Source organism: Hippopotamus amphibius, chromosome 10, assembly GCF_030028045.1.
Source record: "Hippopotamus amphibius kiboko isolate mHipAmp2 chromosome 10, mHipAmp2.hap2, whole genome shotgun sequence".
NCBI lineage: Eukaryota > Metazoa > Chordata > Mammalia > Artiodactyla > Hippopotamidae > Hippopotamus > Hippopotamus amphibius.
This window is the reverse complement of record NC_080195.1, coordinates 47,781,574-47,803,673: the sequence shown is the minus strand read 5'-3', so window position 1 is coordinate 47,803,673 and position 22,100 is coordinate 47,781,574. Positions and strand designations below refer to the sequence as shown.

Sequence of the window (22,100 nt, the reverse complement as noted above, 5' to 3'; positions counted from 1 at the left end):
TACGAAATCCAAGAAGTAGGCTGACTATTATCAAATCATTCCACGTGACCCAGTGCAGGCATTTTAAGTACAGAGACTGCTGAACGCATCAGGGTTGGGACTGGTGTCAACAGTTTACCATAACAGAATAACTCAAATCCCAGGAAACGCACTGTTTGGATACAGAAACCAACAAAGAACAGCAAAGTTTGAGCACTAACCTTTAATCACAATGAAAACAACTAAACAGACCACGTCCTACTTCACATGTTCTATTAGCAGAGGGATTCTGAAGGCTCAACACTTTATGAGACTCAAAAGAACAGAAACCCTCACGATGGCCCTGTAGCTCCCTTTGTACACACAGCAATAGTCTGTGCACAGAACCACTCCCTAAGTTACGCTGCCTCTGAAAGCCAGGGAGGAACAGCAGCCGTGGCTGCACACACATTCCCCTGACAGTGTGTCACAAAAGTAATAACCAAGTTGTTTGATTGCTTCCAGACCTTAGTCGGATTTGCTTCACTAACTTTTATGATGTATAACACATCACAAACCTGTCATCTCTTGCCTGTCCCCTCGCTTCTGTCTCTTGGTTGGGGGTAAGGACCAGAAGCCTCTCACAGACGGAAAGACCAGACAGAAGCGGAGGAGCTTCTCCAGGACATCCACACCGGTGTGGCCTGGCTCTGCCTCAGCCCCCGTCTGAAGATGGACCGCGATCACACGGCCCCCGCAGGCCCGGCTGCAGGGGGAAGGGCTGAGAACCACCGAGAGAACGCTGAAGTCAGCTGCTTGCGAGTCTCTGAGTCAGCATCTTCAAGACCAGAGCGGTTGTTGAGAAATAAGACTTCTCCCCACAAAAACCCCAAATGTAACAGCCATCCAAAAGCTCAAAACCAGAGCGCACAATTCCGGAGTGGGAGCCCTGAGCTGACCACAGGAACAAGGAACCAGGGGTGGACCCTCACCTACCCACCGCTCCCCCCGGAACAAGCTGCAGTGTTTGTGAGACAAGGGACGAGGAGCTGGGCGCCACACGGACGGGCAGGGAGGGTCAGTCCTGCCTGGAGCTGGACGTCCTTCCTGGATGGGAGCGCACCACCATGACCTCATCCCAGAAACCACTGTCTCCAGGTCTTCCTTAGACAGCTTCAACCAGTTGTTGCTTTCAAAGTGAAGGGGTGGAGGAGGCTAACTGGGGACACAGTGGAAAGACAGTCAAGTGTTCTAAGTACTGATGTATTCAAGTAATTCAGCTTCAGGTGCTTCTTAGGGTTTATATTATATGAAAAAAGTAAGACATGAAATTGTATACATACACACACTTAGAAAAAAATTTAGAAGGAATACCTCTTAAAGTATGAATGATGCAACAATGGACAATTTCTTTCTTTCTCTTAAGAACATTCTAGACCTAAGAATAATCCTGCAGCTAGCTGGAGTTATTCTCCTGACTGAGGACACACTTTGGAAAGGAATGCGTGTGAGCCAGTGAGGGTAGAAGAAGTTCCTTGTCTGGTTCACCAGACGGTCCAAATTAATCCTGGTCACCAAGAAGGAGACACACAGCTCAGACTGATCACACATCCATGGACTCCCCTGTATTTTTCAAGTTTTCCAATGGGGAACAAAAGGCATCCCAGCTCAGCAATCCCGGGGAGTTAGTGACTCAAAGCACCGCACATGTGGGAGCCCCGAGGGCATCCCGAACCTCCTGTTTCCCCACCGGGGGACACGGGAGAGTCTCCCAACACCACAGGGTGAGAAGGGAGGAGGGGAGTAAGCACCCAGGGTCTGGCAGAAGCCTGAAATGCAAGACCAGCTCAGGATTGTGGACTCTGTAGGGTTCACTCAGCTACAGAACACTCCGGTTTCCAGAATGACGAGCTTTCCTCACTAAGGCCACGTGCATCTCCTGTACCACCGGCGCCGCACCTCTAGGCTCTGTGCTGTATTATTTCTGGAGGAATGTGACATCTGAGGGAGGGAGAGGAGGCAGCCCCCATGCGCTGGGCCCTGTTTCCTGCCAACTACCATACCGGGTCCTTTATCCATGTCTTTTCTTTTAATGATGCAGAAACAGGAGTGCTGGGGTGTTTTCAGAGACGTGGAAACCCAAAGTCCAAGACAAGCCAGGCAGTCGGCTAATAAATCATGGAGATGGGATTTGCATAGGTCATCCGACCGAGCAGCCCTGGTTCCCAGGCAACACAGACACAAGCAGCCTTCTGGATGAAGACACATCAGAGGACTATTTCTGGTACCCGAGGGGAAAGAAGGGAGTTCCATGATAATACTTGCGAATATGTTTTAAAAAAAAAAAAAATCACTGCTGAAAGCCAATTACAGACACAGCCAGGCTTCTTAGAGTGTTTATGGCGGCTGCTAAAGGGAATGGGCAGTCCGTCTACCCCGCCACGCCGCAAGTCCTCAGCCAAGCCCGACTCACAGGTAGGGCAGCCCCGTCTGCATACTGGACAGCAGCGGTGCCTCCCGGAGGGTGTGGCACTGACCCTTAAAGGAGCCAGAGGTCAGCAAGGCAACGTACTGGCTGCCTCAGACACGTTCTCTTCCTGCTCACAACAGCCCTGGGCCCAACGTGACCCACCACGTGGTGGTGTTGGATTTAGGCCCAGACCTGCCCCAGCCTAAGCACTTTTTCGGCTAATCCAGAAAGAACCAACCATCCAATCTATCAGAAAGAGTGGATCCCTGTGGCCTGTTCAGCACATCAACTCCTGACTCTACCAGCTAGCTGAGTCTTCTGTGACATCGTACGTCTCACCTGTTCGGGAGCAATTCCAATTTTGAGCATGCTGGCTCCGCGGCACCTATGATGAGCACATCCTGTCTCACGGTGCCCCTGGAGGCCTCACGGGCTTACCCTCATCTGTGGCACCCTCGTACTTGTTTATCCCAAGGAGGGCTGGTTACTCCTCCCACAATGACAGATCATTTATATGTCCTGATTTGCTTCACCTGTTTTGTGCTTTATCTTCCCTGCCGTACTCTAAGTTCCTTTTATTTATTTTTATTTTTTTAAACCTTTTTATTGGAATATAATTGCTTTACACTGTTGTGCCAATTTTTGAGGTATACCAAAGTGAATCAGCTGTATTGAGACATATATCCCCATATCCCCTCCCTCCGCGACTCCCTCCCACCCTCCCTATCCCAGCCCTCTAAGTCATCACCCACCATCAATTTGATCTCCCTGTGTTACGCAGGAACTTCCCAGTAGCTATCTGTTCTACATTTGGTAGTGTATATATGTCAATGCTACTCTCTCACTTCACCCTAGCTTCCCCTACTGGGTTCTTCAGTACCATTTTTTTTTTAGATTTCATACATATGAGTTAGCATACAGTATTTGTTTTTCTCTTTCTGGCTTACTTTGCTCTGTATGACAGACTCTAGGTCTATCCACCTCATTACAAGTAACTCCGTTTCATTCCTTTTTATGGCTGAGTAATATTCCACTGTACATATGTGCCACCTCTTCTTTATCCATTCATCTGTTGATGGGCATTTAGGTTGCTTCCATGTCCTGGCTATTGTAAATAGTGCTGCAATGAACATTATGGTACATGTTTCTTTTTGAATAAGTTCCTTTTAAATCAACACTTCAGCACTGGAAGACCATTCACAAAGAAGGAATCCTGGAAACAACAGAAACAACAGAATATACACAGAATATATAACAGAATACACAGCAGCAGAAGAACCTACAATCCTGCCTAAAATTGTTCTGCTTACTCGATTTCCAGGTGGACGGTGTTGGACAGAATGACCCTTTGGAGACATGATTTTAAGTATCTCATCGGAATGTAACTCCCAGAATGGGAACTGCCAAACTGTAATTTCACTGGAATCCATGTAAAGCCCTATGCTTAGATTCAAAAACTTCAGTGCTCAAACGTGACACAGCAGAAACCTTGCTTGGATACAGTTCACTCAAAATATTAAAAATCTTCATCCTTTGGTATAGTAACGTTAAAACCAAAATCAACAGTACAATGTGACTGTTTAACAGAAAAGAAAAAGTGAGTGTTGTTAGGATGTGTTAATGGAAGTGGAATGTTCAGGTCACAGGAAGCAAATGTTTACCTAAACTCGAGGCTGGGCCCTCGTTACCCAGGTGACAAATAACGTGCCTGATTCTGAGAAGCACACTGAACAAAATGACAGAGCCTCAGAGAAAGAGACCTGGTGTCTAGCCTGGATGAGAAAAGAGAAGAGAGAAACACAAAGACGTTCTCAGATGTTTGACAGGTTGTCATGCAGAAGAGGGAGCCCTAAATGTGAACCACAGGGCGGAAGTGACTGAGAAACAATTTTCTGTTCGATAAAAAAGGGAAATTTTCACATCATGTCTGTGGGAGGCAGAACCATGGCCCTCAACGATTTGCACAGACTAATCCCTGGAACTTGTATCGGTGTTACTTTACATGGTAAAAGGCACCCTGCAGGTGTGATTAAGTCAAGGGTCCTGAGATGGGAGATTCGTGTGGATTATCCCATGGGTCCGTGCAGTCGCAGGGCTCCTATAAGGCGGAGGCAGGAGCATCAGAGCAAGCGGAGGTCAGAGTCAGAGAAATATCTGAGGATGCTACACTGCTGGCTGTGAAAACAGAGGAAGGTGCTCCAAGCCAGGGAATGCAGATGGCTTCTAGAAGCTGGAAAGGGCCAGGGAAGATTCTCCCTTAGAGCTTCTAGAAAGAATGTAGCCCTGCTGAAGCCTGGATTTTAGCCAAATAACATCCATTTCAGACTTCTGACATTCAGAACTACAATAGAATAAATTTGTGTTGTCGTAAGCCACTAAGTTGTGGCAACTTGTTAGAGCAGCCATAGCAGACGAGTGGGATTCTAACAAGGCAAGAACCTCTTCCGGCCCTAGGGAGCTCCCTGTCCCCAGGGGCAGTCAAGAAGAGGCTGGTCACCTGCGCGTCAGGAATGCTGTGTGGGTAAGTCCTGGATGACCCACAGCTGACCCCTCCAACTCTGAGAGTCCACATCACGTAGCATCTCCTGCTTCTGTATCTGACACGTTGGTCCCACCCCCCAAGGCTTGCCCTCGGCTTCTCCCAGGAGGACTGCGGCAGTAAGTGAAAGGCATGCTTTGGGGATGTTCAAACGGCACCCGGGCCTGTCCCTGCCTCAGAGCAAAAGTGCTTGTGGGGGCGCCTACCTGAGCAGAGGACGCCTTTGTTCCTGGCGCAGGAGAAGTTGTCGCACTCACAGAAGGGCCCGTAGATCTTCCCGAACTCACTCTCGAAGCAGGAGCACTGGTTGCAGCTGCACTGCCCACGTCCGCTGCACAGCGGCTTGCCCTCCGCTTCCCGACACAGGTTCTGGTACCCGCTCTGGCTCTCCCCTTCCTGGCACTCGCACCTGGTGCCCAGGTAGCTGGGATTGCACTCACACAGGCCGCAGACGTACGTCCCGTTGCCGCTGCACCTGGTGCTGTCCGGCTCCAGCACCGAGCTGCAGCCACACCCGCAGTTGTAGGTGACCCCCACCTCCAGGCTGTCCCGGAATCCCACGGGCCGCAGGGCGAGCGTGTGCTGCACATGTTTGCCTGGGCAGCTCCGGGCTTCCACTGACACCTCAAAGGACGCCTGGGCGGGAGAAAGAGAGGGGGTGTCGTGGCCATGGTGCATCTGGGCCTCCTGTTATCCCCACCGGCCTCCGGGTCACCCAGGGGCCCGGCCCGACCATAACTCCTCCAAGGACCTCCATGAAGATCTGGGGCCAAATCCAGCCCCTCCCCAGATTCAGGGAGGGCCCCTCCAGCGGCCTGAGGAGTCAGCAAGCCCCTTCCCTGTACGCAGGAAGGGCGAACTCAGGTGTGCCAACATTCGACAGGCATTGTGCTTGGCTCCTTAATCTTCATTATCCCTCCCACCCCCCGAGGAAAAGGGCTTCCACAGGAAGTAGGAAGATTCACTCAAGGGTTACACGGTTCTCTTCCTCCCCTTTTTTTCACTTCTTTCTTAGCCTCTCCTCATCTCCATGTTGAAAGTCAACACAACAGTCAACAATTTACTAAGCACCTGCTCTGTGCCAGGCTAGACGTGCTCCCTGAACTCGTGGGGCGCTGGGGGGGACAGCCCCTGGCAGCTGCCAGCCCTTCTGCAGGGGTGTTTTCGTCCCTGCTGGAGAAGGGGGGAGATGACTCCTGGGTCCCTGCCAGAGCATCTCTCTCCTCACAGACGGCAGAGCCTCCCTCCACCCCAATTTCTCTCTGCATGGTCCTCACAGCCATGTCTTTCACAATCACCCCACGGCCCTGAGGTTGTACTCAGAAGAGGCATCGCCACGCACGTGGACAAGCTTTTTCTTTTTCTTTTCTTTTTTTTTTAAGAACTTTTATTGAGATACAGTTAACAGACAATAAACAGCATATATTTAGAGTGTACAATTTGGTATCCCAATCTCCCAATTCATTCCCCCCAACCCTCCCCGGTTTCCCCACTTGGTATCCATATGTTTGTTCTCTACATCTGTGTTTCTATTTCTGCCTTGCAATCAGGTTGATTTGTACCATTTTTCTATAGTCCACATATATGTGTTAATATATGATGTTTTTCTCTTTCAGACTCCCTTCACTCTGTATGACAGTCTCTAGGTCCATCCATGCCTCTACAAATGTCCCAGTTTCATTGCTTTTTACAGCTGAGTAATATTCCATGGTATATATGTACCACATCTTCTTTATCCATTCATCTGTTGATGGACATTTAGGTTGCTTCCATGTCCTGGCTATTGTAAATAGTGCGGCAACGAACATTGGAGTGCATGTGTCTTTTTGCATTATGGTGTTCTCTGGGTATATGCCCAGCAGTGGGATTGCTGGGTCATACGATAACTCTATTTTTAGTTTTGCGAGGAACCTCCATACTGTTCTCCATAGTGGCTGTATCAGTTTGCATTCCCACCAACAGTGCAAGAGCATTCCCTTGTGGAGAAAATGGACAGGCTTTTTCTTATTAAACAAAGCACGTAAAAGAGTGTTGCTAACTCCCGAGCTGCTTATGAGTTGCCATGGAAACAGGCAACAAGATGGACCTCGCTGGCAGATGGCAATAGAAGAAAGATTCCTGTTAGCTGCCGACACGACTGGGATGTGAGGAAAGCAAGGACACCACTCGCTGTGATTCTCCCAGGAAGCAGAGCGTGTCTCCACCTCCCCTCCCCGCACCGTGCGAGGAGAATCACCCAGCACTGCCCCCCAAGCAGGGCACTGTGGAAATCTGCACAGGTAACTGGTACCCCCGACCAAACACCATGCTGAAGTCCTTCTCCCCTAAACGCACAGAGGCCTGGGCCCACTCCAGAAACGGACCCACTGCCTCTGGCCCAGATGTCTGTTTTTCAAAAGGCCCCTCAGAGCATTCTGGAAGCTCAAAACAAGTTAGGAACCACTTTTAGCTACTGTTATTGCTAATTCTATTATTTGGGTTGGAATAGAGCTGATTTTTAAAAAGTCATCAATAATCTACTGGGTACTCTCAGGTAATAATGTATATTTTTGGAGAACACTCAAAATATATTTTTCTAAACGTTCTACAGATCCCTATCACTTTGGGATCTTCACTAATTCTAAAAGGTCTCCCCACAGATTCTGTGACATCTAGGGGACCCCCCCAGGGTGGGAGCCGGAGCGTGTGAGACTGAGCAAGAGACCCAGCTCTTTAGGTCCTGGAGAGAGTCCTGCTTGGCAACAAGACACCAGGAGTCCGCATTAGTGAAGGAGTATCCCAGGTGATGCTGTCAGACAGATGAGCTGAGGACAGGGACCAGAAGCCAGGGTCAGAGGACACTGGGAGGACCAAGCCAGCTGCAGACAGTTGGGACTGGCCCACCCCCACCTCCACGCGGGGGGCGGGGAGCAAAGGGAGAGATTGACAAAAGCAAGTTCAAGATTAAGTCCCAAGGCCCCCAGGTACAGGTGGGCTCTTGAGGTAAGGAAGCAAGATGGGGACCCACCCAGGGCACTGTAATCTGGCCTCATGGTTACCAGACGCTGAGTACTACACGCAGCAGGTACCACGCTGGGCATCTCCACAAGCATCTCACTTGCACACCCTAGGAGGAGGCATCCTCATTTACCAGAGAGAATGTGGGGCTGATGGGCTCGGGGAGCTTAGTGCTGGTCGCACAGCTGGCAAGGGGTAGGGCTGGGCCTGTGCTCTCCTTGGCATGTCCTCCTAGAAGTAGGGAATGAGGCAGATGTCCAGTGTCCAGACCTGGGTATAGAGGGAGAGGCCCGGCTCACACAAGGACTGCTAGATGGTGACCCACCAGGTAGTGGCCAGAGGCTCCTGGTCACTTTCAGTCTTCCCACCTTGGGCTGGGGATAACCTGAGTCTACAGATGGAAGGACAGGGAGGCTGCACCTGACGGAGGCGCCACGAGGCATCAAGAATGTGGAGTGAATTTCCTTCCCTCTGAGGCTCGGACAGAAGACTACCACTTCCCAGGGGAACAACTTTGCTGGACTCATTAAATGGAAAGCCCTGCCCCTGCAGAGGCAGCTGGGGGTCAGAAATGGAAAGAATTACAAAGAAATAGCCTGGACCAAGAGCCAAAGGCATTTAATTATTGCAAGACTGGAATGTCCATCTGTGAGCATCATCTTCCCCCAGGAAAACTTGCCTGCACCTAGGGATCAAGTAACAAGAGAGGGAACTAAACTCCTGGGACATGCCGACGTGTCTGTGCTTGTTGGGGAGGAAGTGGAGAGGTTAGGGCCCCTGGATCAGAGCTGGCGGCTGATCATCCAGGACTCAGAAAGGCTCAAACACGGTCTGCCCCGTCTGCCTGGCTGGAGGAGCAAGGAGGGCCTGGCTTCTAAGCAGGTGCCGGTGCCCTCCCTCAGCTGAAGCTCTGGTCTAACAGAGGTCCAAGCTGTCGGGCCCCATCCAGCTAGTGTGTGGCTGGACACCCGATAACCAGAGAAGGGCTCTGTCTCAGCCACTGAGTCTCAGATCCCGCTGGGCACAGGAATGCTATAAAAAGCACTTCGGCAACAGCAAGGAAATCGGTTCTGCTCCCCTCCCTTCAGAGTCCATTTCCCCGAGGGATCAGGAAAGAATCCAGAGTTTGTCAGGCGGCTGGAATGAGGCTTCTCTTCCCTGATTACTGTGGACTCTGATAGTGGAGGCTCCCCAGTTCCGGGAGACTCTGTTTTCCCACTCCCAGATTCCAGAGGAAGGTCACAGACATGGCAGCCCTGCCTCCCGCCCAGTCTCGTTACTTGAACCTCATTGGGATGCTCCTGGTTCCCCTGCAGGGCTGCTGGCCTGATCCGCGCTTTCAGAGGGGCTGCCCAGCCCCCACCCAAACCCAGGCTGTGAAGATGCCAAATCCACTAGGAGCTCGTTTAGACAAAGCGCGGGGCGTGGGCATGGGGTGGAGAGCCCCGGGGGAGGGGACGGGAGAGGGGGACGCTGTGGGAAGCCCAGGAGGGGGCTCGCTGGGCCCTTTGTACTGGGCGTGAGTGCCGGCTGCACAGCCAGCCACTTGCATGCTGATTCGTCAAAGCCGGTTCATGAGAAAACCGACTCCCAGTGGCCGGGCCCGCTCCGTCAGCCCTGGTTGGTGTTAGGAGGAACATTAGGGAAAAAACAGAAATCACTGGATTTGGGACGTCAAGATTTCACTTAAGGAATATTTCTCTGAGGACCACCTTTGTTCCTCTCCCCACACCACCTCCCCTGCTTCTTGCCTGGACCCATCTCCTAACCCAGAGAACACAGGACAGGTACATAGGACGTGACCATGGAACCACTGCCCGCCCACCCCCAGCTCCGCGGGAAGCTCTGGGCACACACAGGCGAGAGCCGTCTGGACGCCACTGAACCCGGCTGTCCCGAGGCTCCCCCCGCCCGGGGCCATCCTTATCCACAGGCCAGACCCTGAGACACACCCGACGGCAGTTACGCTCCGTCTGCTTTCCCGAATCCCTCTTCTTCAGGCAAGTCCCCAGGCCCCTCCAGCTGTGCTCTATCCTCCTGCCTTACCCTCCTTACCACCTCCCGACTCACCCAGAGTCCTCCCAACCCGTGGTACCAAAGAACGGAAACACCTGCCCAATAACACCCAGACCCGGAGCGTGGCCCGATCCTGCCCCTGCGGCCCCAGCTCCAGCCACTCTCCCCTCAGCTGCTTCCCACCCGCAAAAGGGCGACACTTCTTTCGTATCCTCTCCGACTCACACCCACTAACGGGGCCTCCCCACCCTTTTTCTAAATCTGGAAAACTCTAAGCCTCCATTCAAAGAGCACCCCCTCTGCAATGCGGGGCCCTTCTTCCTTGGGGCCCTGCAGCACCAGGCCCAGCTTTCATCACTGCCCCCCACTCAATGGGGCTGACTCCTCTGCACGCATGTTTCCTCCACCAGATTTGTCCCTGGAACAAACGTCAAGTGGGAAATGCCCACACACTCAGGAGCAAACCCAAGTCTAATTGTCGATGCTTAGGAGAAAGTTCAGCCTGAGAGGAACAGGAATACATCTCTCCTTCAGCAAAAAGGGGGTTGAGGGGAAGCCCCCAACTCCCCCCGCCCAGACCGGCTAGGTGGGCTCATGCCCATGCAGCCACACAGGGCGCCACACTCAGAAGGGCCTGTGCTTGGTTCAATGCGCTGCTGTTGTCATGTTGAAATTCTTTATTTTTGAACAAGGACCCCTCATTTCTATTTTGCCCTGGTTTCTGCCCCCTCCTGCCTCCAAGGCCCTCAAAGAGCTCACCTCGGGTGGCAGGGGAGCAGGACCAGGTCTGGCTATGGCAGGCTGCTCTGTGCCAGCCTGTCTCCATCCACAGAAAACAAAACCTCACAGCCATGGGACTGTGGCCTCTGGGGCAGAGAGAAGAAACAAGGAGCCAGCACGGGAGGCCCGCCTTTGGGCCACCGTCTCAACAGGGCACGGCCCCCGGGAGCCCGAAGGAGGCTCCCTCTTGCCCGCCCATGTGGAACTGCTGTTGAGTGTGTGGGAGAAGCACCCTTCTTCTTGTTTCAAATGCTCTAGAAAGCGTCCAAATATGTCTGAGATGTTGCACTTCTGTGAAAAAATGTCACTTAAAATCCTTTCCTGGACTTCCCAGGTGGCGCAGTGGGTAAGAATCCACCTGCCAATGCAGGGGACACGGGGTCGATCCCTGCCCCAGGAAGATACCACATGCCGTGGAGCAACTAAGCCCATGTGTCACAACTATTGAGCCTGCGCTCTAGAGCCCATGAGCCACAACTATTGAGCCCATGTGCTGCAACTACTGAAGCCCACGCACCTGGAGCCCATGCTCTGAAACAAGAGAGGCCACCACAATGAGAAGCCCGTGCACCACAAGGAAGAGCAGCCCCCACTCGCCGCAATTAGAGAAAGCCCATGTGCAGCAACAAAGATTCAACACAGCCAATTAAATAAATAAATAAATTTATTAAAAAAAAAATCCTTCCCTGTCTTCTGGACAATGTTTTTCCGAGGTATCCTAGCAAAAACCAAAATCTGTAAACTAGAGTGTCCATACAAAAGTGGTGATGATACCACCTTTCGCTTCTCTGAAACTTTTACCTCCAAAGTGCACAAGATGTAAGGAAAAACACATGGACTCTGGCATCAGTGGCTGCAGCTCTGACTCCTGGTGCCTGTGCTCACCAGCAAGTCTCTCAGCCCCACCCTCCCCCGAACCTCAGTCTTTCTCACATAAAACTGGGAAGTAATGTCTACCTGCCAGATGCTGCAAGCAGCAGAGGAAGCCGGCGGCAAAACCCCAGCACAGCATGGAGCGCATTACAAATTCCCATGCAGTGGTAACGCGTGTCATTCCCTCCACAGCCAGAAGGCAATGACTAGACGAGCGGGAGCACCCGGTTTGGAGAGAGCCATGAGTCCCTGCCCATCTGTGGGTGATCCCACCTCTCAGCGATACCCGGCAGCACTGAGCCCCAGCGGGTGTGCACACAGCGTGGTGAGGCGTTCCCTGCCCGCCCTCACTACAGCTCTCTGCTCGGAGGCTTCTGAACAGGTATGATGGAACAGACTCCTGGGGGGCAAGAGGCCAGGGAGAGGGGGAGTGGGTGCTGGCGACAAGGCCAGAAAACCTGGCCTTGAACTGTCACTTTGCTACTTACTGGCTGTGGAGCCTTGAGCAATGAACTGAATTCTTCCTGCCTCAGTTTTTCTCACCTGTCACCATGAATAACTATCTTCCTTACAGGGAGCTCAGTGAGGAACACGGCGCTAACTCCTTGCCCAGTTAGTTTCCAGTCCTTCCCAAGCTAACTGCATTGCCCCCATGGGTCCATGAGGGACCCGATATTCTTATAATAATTTCCCCTTTTTTGCTTACGGCACCATAAATTGGCTTCAGTTTCTTGCATCCAAAAAGAATTCCAAAACTTTATGCCGTTATTATCAACAAATACCAGGTTCCATTGACCTTCCTGCCTTCTAGAGACCTCATCATGATAATTGCTTTTCCCTTGCCCTTTGGGAAAAAAAACAAAACAAAGCTAAAAACTGAACAAAGAACTCCAGATGCGGTCTGACCCACATAAAGAAGAGTGAAACCATTATCTCTGGGGTTACATGAACGCAGCCTCGGTTGGCTTTTTTTTTTTTTTTTTTTTGCTTTTTTTAAAGCAAAAAAGGCTTTTTTAAAGCCTTTTTTTTAAAGCTCTTTATTGGAATATAATTGCTTTATACTCTTGTACCAGCTTTTGAGGTACACCAAAGTGAATCAGCTGTGTTTATACATATATCCCCACATCCCCTCCCTCCCGCGACTCCCTCCCACCCTCCCTGTCCTGGCCCTCTAAGGCATCACCCATCATCGAGTTGATCTCCTTTTGTTATACAGCAACTTCCCACTAGCTACCTATTTTACAGTTGGTAGTGTATATATGTCTATGCTACTCTCTCACTTCATCTCAGCTTCCCCTTCACCCCCTGCCCCCCAACCCTGTGTCCTCCAGTCCATTCTCTGCATCTGCATCCTTATTCTTGCCCTGTCACTAGGTTCATCAGTACCTTTTTTTTTTTTAAAGATTCCGTACATATGAGTTAGCATACAGTATTTGTTTCTCTCTTTCTGGCTTACTTCACTCTGTATGACAGACTCTAGGTCTATCCACCTCATTACGTATAGTTCCATTTCATTCCTTTTTATGGCTGAGTAATATTCCATTGTATATATGTGCCACATCTTCTTTATCCATTCACCTGTTGATGGGCATTTAGGTTGCTTCCATGTCCTGGCTATTGTAAAGAGTGCTGCAATGAACACTATGGTACATGTTTCTTTTTGGTTTATGGTTTTCTCAAGGTATAAGCCCAGTAGTGGGATTACTGGACCATATGGTAGTTCTATTTGTAGTTTTGTAAGGAACCTCCAAACTGTTTTCCATAGTGGCTGTACCAACTTACATTCCCACCAACAGTGCAGGAGAGTTCCGTTTTCTCCACACCCTCTCCAACATTTATTGTTTCTAGATGTTTTGATGATGGCCATTCTGATCAGTGTGAGGTGATACCTCATTGTGGCTTTGACATGCATTTCTCTAATGATTAGTGATGCTGAGCATCTTTTCATGTCTTTGTTGGCCATCTGTATGTCTCCTTTGGAGAAATGTCTACTTAGGTCTTCCGCCATTAGCGGATTGGGTTATTTGCTTTTCAGGTATGAAGCAGCATGAGCTGCTTGTATATTCTGGAGATTAATCCTTTGTCCGTTGCTGTGTTGGCAAGTATTTTCTCCCATTGTGAGGGCTGTATTCTTGTCTTGTTTATGGTTTCTTTCGCTGTGCAAAAGCTTTTAAGTTTCATGAGGTCCCATTTGTTGATTCTTGATTTTATTTCCATGATTCTAGGAGGTGGGTCAAAAAGGATGTTGCTTTGATGTGTCATAGAGTGTTCTGCCTATGTTTTCCTCTAGGAGTTTTATAGTGTCTGCCCTTACATTTAGGTCTTTAATCTATTTCAAGTTTTTTGTGTATGGTGTTAGGAAGTGTTCTAATTTCAGTCTTTTACTTGTAGCTGTCCAATTTTTCCAGCACCACTTATTGAAGAGGCTGTCTTTTTTTGCATTGTATATTCTTACCTCCTTTGTCAAAGATAAGGTGCCCACATGAGCTTGGATTTACCTCTGGGTTCTCTATTCTGTTCCACTGATCTACCTTTCTATTTTTGTGCCAGTAGCATACTGCCTTGATCACTGTGGCCTTGTAGTATAGCTTGAAGTCAGGAAGCCTGATTCCACCAACTCCGTCTTTCCTTCTCAAGATTGCTTAGGCTCTTTGGGGTCTTTTGCGTTTCCATACAAATCGTAAGATTTCTTGTTCTAGTTCTGTGAAAAATGCCATTGGTAATTTGATAGGGATTGCGTTGAATCTGTAAATTGCTTTGGGTAGTACAGTCATTTTCACAATGTTGATTCTTTCAATCCAAGAACATGGTATGTCCCTCCATCTGTTTGTGTCGTCTTTGATTTCTTTCATCAATGTCTTATAGTTTTCTGCATACAGGTCTTTTGCCTCCTTAGGCAGGTTTATTCCTAGGTTTTTTATTCTTTTTGTTGCAATGGTAAATGGGAGAGTTTCCTTAATTTCTCTTTCCGATCTTTCGTTGTTAGTGTATAGGAATGTAAGAGATTTCTGCGCATTAATTTTGTATCCTGCTACTTTACTAAATTCATGGATTAGTGCTAGTAGTCTTCTGGTAGAGTCTTTCGGGTTTTCTATGTATAATATCATGTCATCTGCGAAGAGTGACAATTTTACTTCTTTTCCAATTTGGATTCCTTTTATTTCTTTTTCTGCTCTGATTGCTGTGGCTAAAACTTCCAAAACTATGTTGATAATAATGGTGAGAGTGGGCACCCTTGTCTTGTTCCTGTTCTTAGAGGGAATGTTTTCAGTTTTTCACCATTTAGAATGATGTTGGCTTTTGGTTTCTCATATATGGCTTTTATTATGTTGAGGTAATTTCCTTCTATGCCCATTTTCTGGAGAGTTTTTATCATAAATGGATGTTGAATTTTGTCAAAAGCTTTTTCTGTATCTATTGAGATTATCATATGGTTCTTATCCTTCAATTTGTTGATATATCACATTGAATGATTTGCATATATTGAAGAATCCTTGCATTCCAGGGATAAACCCCACTTGATCATGGTGTATGGTCTTTTTAATGTGCTGTTGGATTCTGTTAGCCAGTATTTTGTTGGGGATTTTTGCATCTATATTCATCAGTGATATTGGTCTGTAATTTTCTTTTTTTGGTGACATCTTTGCCTGGTTTTGGTATCAGGGTGATGGTGGCCTCGTAGAATGAGTTTGGGAGTGTTCCTCCTTCTGCTATATTTTAGGAGAGTTTGAGAAGGATAGGTGTTAGCTCTTCTCGAAATGTTTGACAGAATTCGCCTGTGAAGCCATCTGGCCCTGGGCTTTTGTTGGGAGATTTTTAATCACAGTCTCAATTTCCGTACTTGTGATTGGTCTGTTCATAGTTTCTATTTCTTCCTGGTTCAGTCTTGGAAGATTGTACTTTTCTAAGAATTTATCCATTTCTTCCAGGTTATCCAATTTATTGGCATATAGTTGCTTGTAGTAGTCTCTCATGGTCTTTTGTATTTCTGCAGTGTCAGTTGTTACTTCTTCTTTTTCATTTCTAATTCTGTTGTTTTGCGTCTTCTCCCTTTTTTTCCTGATGAGTCTGGCTAATGGTTTATGAATTTTGTTTATCTTCTCAAAGAACCAGCTTTTAGTTTCATTGATCTTTGCTATTGTTTCCTTCATTTCTTTTTCATTTATTTCTGATCTGATCTTTATGATTTCTTTCCTTCTGCTCACTTTGGGGTTTTTTTGTTCTTCTTTCTCTAATTGTTTTAGGTGTAAGGTTAGGTTGTTTATTCAAGTCTTTTTTTTAAAGGCTCAACTGTTTACAATGAGACTTTGAGAATTAGAATCTACCAGATCCTTTTCTTAGAAGCTACCATCGAACCAAGTTCCCTCTATCCTATTAATATTTGGAACTAAATACAAGATATTAATCCTGATGATTTCAACCCAACCCAATTTTTTAAAATGTTCTTAAATTTTGGTCTTCCGGCTTTATAAGATAACCTGTTTTCTCCAGCTGTGTGACCTCCCCACCTCTGATAAGCAGCTCTCCTGCTAGTTACTCTCAAGCCAGTAGTAAATATGAACAGACAGGAGACAGATGGAAACTCAGTCAAGTCTTCCTCCAGCTGACCTTATCAACACACTTAGAAAACAGGTTTCCTCAGCTATGCATCTGCCCAGCCGTCTTATCACCAGCCCACCTTACTTATCTTTGCATAACGATGTCATTAGGAATCGTCAAGAGACTTCCTGAAACCCAGGCTTCTGGTGTGTGTGCTACACATCCTCCTCCTCGCCTCTGTTTCACTGTACCTATTTCTCCAAGTAAAGTGTTCCTTGTTAGGGTGTTTTTCATGCAAGATTTTTAGCTTTCCTGACACATGGCACCAAACATCCCATCCGCAGATCTATAGAATCCACTTACATGTAGTTTTTCCTGGTTAGTTCTGCCTCCTTCCATTTTTCATAGCTGTCTCTTTAAACCCAGTGACTATAAGGCTTTTGTGTTTCTAAAAATATTATCTGGATTGATTTATCACTGCAATTGATCAAAACAACAAATATATCACAAAATTTGACAAGTATTAAAAATAAAATTTTATTGGATGTGCCACTTTAATGAGACGGGACTTTCCCCACCCAAATAGTCCATGTATGTTGAACATATTATCTATTGCTAAATAAGACAGGGATGAGCATGAATTCTACTGTTTTCTATTTGTATAGATGAAAGCACTCTCTCCAAAATTTGTTCACGTCAATAAGAAGATGGTTGTAGGAGTTTTGTCACTTTAATCTATGAGTACCTTCTGAGCTAAAAGCCATAAATAATCATTTAAAATTTTTAACAATGCATCATCTGACAAGTTGACTAAGCCAATCTTTCAGTTTTTTTCTTTTTTAAGCAAAATGAAACTTGGAAAAAAACCTGCGTTAGAAAAAGATTTGTTACCGAGTCATTAGAGTCCTTCACTTTCTCAACCTAGACACCACATTCTCAGCTGTCCCTTTGCTGGGGTGAGGCACCACCGTAAGACTTAGAATGGGTGAGACGTACGCCTGTGGGTGGTAAAGTGGGCGAAGGGCAGTTGGGAACGGGAAGGAGGGAGAGAATCAATCATAGCCTGTGAGGAAGCCCCAGAAGACCACGCTGCGGTGTAAGTGGCCATGTGGCCACACCTGTGTCTTTCTGAGCTGTTTCCTGGAGTCCAAGGTATGTCTCCTTACCTCCACCTTGGCCATCATTAGTGCTTATGAAAGCCCAGAAGATATGGTCATGTATTTTTAAGGTCCCTATAATTTTTCTGGTCCCAACCGGATTCTTTAATTACAGAAGAGAACTTTCCCTCACTGCCTTTCTATTTTCTGAGCAATGAAAGTGCCAATAAAGCGAGGACTGGATCTCACAGTCTGCTTCTGGCAGCAGGAATCTCTAGAAGTGAAGGTGGCTCTCCAGCCCCACTCTGCCTGCCTCTGAAACTGTGTTTCACCTTTGTGGTCATCACCCATACATCCTCCTCCCCCCCGCAAGTCCTTGGCTTGGTACACATCTTTATATGTAATGTTTCTTCCCCATCATTTAATTATATCTGCTTAAATCCACACAAGGCACCCATGCCCTCTACTGCCACAGAGTTATCTACTCCATCTCATCAAGTCAGAAGAGGTGGATGGCTTTCTTCATATCTTCCAGAAGGGAAAAGTGAAAGTCCGATTACTCAAGGCACAAAGCTGAAGAATAGAAACGAAGGTGGGGTCTTTTAGCTTCCCACCTAAACTCTTCCACCCAATTTCATCCCTGTCAAGTAAAGATAATGATGGTCTGAGACACCAAAGGCACAATGTCAACTTGAGGAAGCCTTACGTGGCAATACACTGAAAGGTGTGTATTGACTGGATGTTTTTAACAAGTCCACCTGCATCTTGAAAGCACAGCACGGAGCAGGCTTAGGAAAGTCCCCCCACATGCTGAGCTGGAAGACAGAATGCAAACTCCTAAAAGCCTCTAATAAGTCATGGAAGTTATCAGAAGCCAAAGAGCGATGACCCACATTAACACGTATAAACAAATGGGGGTGAGAACTTACCGTGTCCCCGATCTTCAGGCCCTCACACTTCCTCTGACCAGGGTAGGATACACCGTCCTGGCAGGTAGCAGTGAAGAAGAGGTTCAGATCCTCAGGCTGATCCCAGACGGACAGCTCCACTTTGGACCGGATGCTCTGAACAGAGAGAGAAGATGAAGCCAGGACCACTTAGTAAAGGCTGCAGCCGAGGTGCTCTCCACACTGGTTCTGTGATGCCCACGTGACTTCCCCTAACTCTGGGTCTCAAGCCAAGGCAAGAGCCAGCGGGTTAAGTTTGCTGCCCCTCCTTTATCCCTCTCCTTCTTGCCACACCCACACGCCATCTTACTAACCCTGGCCTGAGGTCTCCCTCTGGGAGCTCAGACAAGTTCCTAATGGTCCACCTGCCATATGATAATCTCATGCGCTTCCAGGGGTTGATGCTCTGTCCCTGCTTGTCTCGGCAGAGCCACCTCTCACCCCCACCCTCAGCTTCAGACATGCAGCTCCTCAAATCTTGCCATGTGCTCTCCAGACTCTGGGCCTTTGCACATGCCTGAGATAATGTTCCTTTGCTCAACGGCTCCTCTCTCTCCTCTCTCCTCCCCCCCATCCCCCACCCGGGTAGCTCCTTATCATCCTTCCCCATTAGCTCAGCAGGCACCTCAGAGGAGGTCCCCATTCATGAGCTCTGAACTACATTCTGAGAGACTAACACCTTATGTGTGGATTCTGTTCTCAAGACAATGGATGAAACAAAGATCAAGCCAAAATTACCCATCAGAATTGAAAAAATAAAAGACTAAACATATCAAGTGTTGGAAAGGAGTTGGGGCAGCTGGGCCCTCACTCCCTGCTGGTGGGAGTGTGAACAGGTACAACCCATGAGGAAAACATCAGGCAATACCTACTAATAATGTTCGGGTCAACTGCTGTGAACAAGCAATTCACACTAGGATTACATTCAACAGAGGTGTGCACCGAGCAGAAGACACAAACAGAATGTTCACAGCAATGCTGTCTGAAACAGCCAGAAACTGGAACTATCCAAGTGCCTATCAACAGAACAGACTTTTCTCTTTTTTTTTCAAATTATGGTGTGTTTACATAGGATATCATACAAGGATCAATGAAATGACATGTCACGACACACATGAACCTTATAAATATCACATAGTCCGAAAGAAGCCAGACACAAAAGGCATACTTACTGTATGGTTCTATTTATATGAAATTCAAAAACAGGCAAAACTAACCATTACCCCTGGGGGAAAGTAACAGAAGAGGACACAGGGGTCCTGGATGCTAGTAATATTCTGTTTTTTGGCCTGGGTGGCTCAATACTTGGTTGTATTTAGTCTGTGAAAAGTCTGTACAATCTTGTATGTCTCTAAGTTAAAAAATCGCCCCTGAAAATCTCTAAGGAGGATGTACTTTGGAGACTGAGGCCAAATGAAGTAATTGGCTTGTAGTTAGGGCACAACTCACAAAAAGAATTTTTTATACACTAAACGCACTCAGAATACCAGGATGCACACACTGCAAGAGACACATGGACATGCGGACGACCCCCCATCTCCCATCTCCCTTCTCAGGCGCACTCCAGAGAACAGGGTGTTAGACAAAGAATCAGGCAGAAGTGCCTTTTGCTGTAGTGGGGTTTCTCCTCTTTCTTTTTTGCTGAGCAGGTAGTGTTAAACTTGAATTAGTTACATATGCAGTTTTCCCAACACATTCACAGCTTGTTGAAAACACTCTCTGCAAAAAATAGTCTCTCCCTTTGCAACAAATTGTCTAAGTGCTTCTACAACTCTAAAAGTACTCTCTCTTAAATCCTCTTGTTAGGGCTAGCTTCCACACACACAGCTCCCCTGCTGAAGGTGGTTAGTTGTTTACAAATCTGTTCTTCCAACTCAGCTGTGAATTCCAAGGACCATATCATATTTCTCTCCAGGACTGAACACAAGCTTTTGTTGGATGGATGGATGGATGGATGGATGGATGGATGGATGGATGGATGGAAGGAAGGAAGGATGGATGGAAGGAAGGATGGATGGATATTTTAACAACAGCTATGGTAGGCAGCTCAGGCCTAGTGGAAGAAAATTTCTGAAAGACAAGGTAAATTAAAAATTATGTATTTTAATTGTGAATAAATATGAGGATGAGGCAAAATAGTTTATCATTAAAGGGCCAGGCAGATCAGAGCTATTTAAAAATGACTTGGGATCAGCCTCCTGAAAGACGAGGGCCCCGTGGCTCGCCAACAGGACGTTGGGGGGAAGCATCAGCACTTTCAGGATCTGCGGAAGCCGCACTCATGGGGAACCTGGTGGAGGGAGAGAGAGCACGGGGACAGGGACCCTGTTCAACGAACTGGTAACTATAACGGATGGAACAGACTCCTGTGTTCTACTCTGGACGTGAGACACCCCCCCGCCCCCAGCTCTGTGTGCAGATCTGAAGTTTCTATTATTCCTGATCCCCACGTTGCCTCTGGAATCAGAAACTCTTAAGATGTTAGCGGGGTTAGGAACCATGGAGATTATTCAGTTCAAACCTCATTTTATAGAAGTGGGGATTGAGGCCAAAGAAAAGGCCTCATCCAGGGCCACACAGCTGCCAGGTGCAGGCAGGAGCAGAACCGGGCCTTCTGGGTCCTCCTGAAGTGCTCTCTGTAGTCACCAGACCAGACACTTCTTTGGTCAGAAACTGGTTCTGACCTTGGAGAGTGCAGATTGAGTCAGTCTCCCCTCAAAGATTCTGAGCTCTTGGAGGGCAGGACCGTCTTCTGTTCTGTGTTTTATTCCCATGGTGTAGTGGGATGCCTGCCACACGTTAGGCCGTGAGTATATATTTGTTGAATGAATGAATAAATGGATGGAGTACAGGATATAGTAGAGGATCAAAGCCACAGCCAATGCAGTTCTGATGCATGAAAACTTAAGTGTCATAAGTTAACTATCCAAAATTCAATTAACTCCTTTCAAACCTGCCACTGAACATGATTCCTTACTTCTCACCCTAGGACAAGAAGACAATGTCAAGAATGTCACAAGTTTAAAGGCTATGAAATACTCAGGCAAGGTCACATCTGCAATCGCTTTAAGTCAGGCCAGCTGTGGAGTGTTGGGAGCAGACTTTATGGCAACAACAAAAAGAGAAACGTGCTCGGCGAGGAGGCCTCTGATGTTACCCTCCACAGGCAGCTCTAGTGGTTTCCAGCTCATTCTGTTCTTTCCCACTCTGAAAAGAGACCCCCGTGATTTCTCTCCGAGTACTACCCCCCCAGTCAATGTGACACAATGCTGGTGTTGTGTGTGTGTCTGCGCGTATGTGCGCACCCAGGGCCCTACCTCCGAGCTCTAGAAGGGGACCTCGCCAGCACCCACGGTACAGAAAAGCTCCACACTGGTGATTTCTCACCGTGAAGAATCTGGCACAGCAAGAAAAAAATGTAGAAATCGAAGCCCGGAGGTAAAGATTTCACACTGTGAACGCCGAGAACGACAGACTCGATTCTACGAGATGTTACGTGAAACGTGCCCTTTCTGTCTTGCCCCCTCCCCAGCCTAGAGTCACGCCGCGGCCGTTTCTTCTGTCCCATGTGCTCCGCTGCAGTGCTCTCAGGATGTCCCCCCAGATGGTGCGCCAGCTCTAGGGGAGGCAGACGTCAACACCACACTTGGTCATGTGTTGCATGACTCACGGGAAATCCACCACAAAGTGCGGAGGCGGTACGGTGACACAGAGAAATGCACACAGTCCGATCAGAGTCATGCGCTGACCCCGGCTGGGGAGAGAAGCAGGTGAAAGGACAACCAGAGTCCCGACCACGGGCCCAAGTGCACGTCTGCACGCACGCACACACGCGTACACTCACACACACAGGCCCGTGCAGGCTCAAATCCAGAAGTGCGGGT

The 22,100-nt window shown here is 48.0% G+C and overlaps 1 protein-coding gene across 1 annotated transcript in view; it reads right to left on the bottom strand.

The window, feature by feature from the left end:
- Window positions 1–22,100, bottom strand: part of ITGB5 (integrin subunit beta 5) — a 113,615-nt gene that overhangs the window by 26,129 nt on the left and 65,386 nt on the right. Inside the window, exons 9-10 of the mRNA XM_057696341.1 lie at window positions 18,199–18,333; window positions 5,174–5,603 (exon numbers count right to left, since the gene is read on the bottom strand). Of these exons, the coding sequence (XP_057552324.1) occupies window positions 5,174–5,603; window positions 18,199–18,333 (565 nt within the window). The remainder of the gene's footprint in view (window positions 1–5,173; window positions 5,604–18,198; window positions 18,334–22,100) is intronic.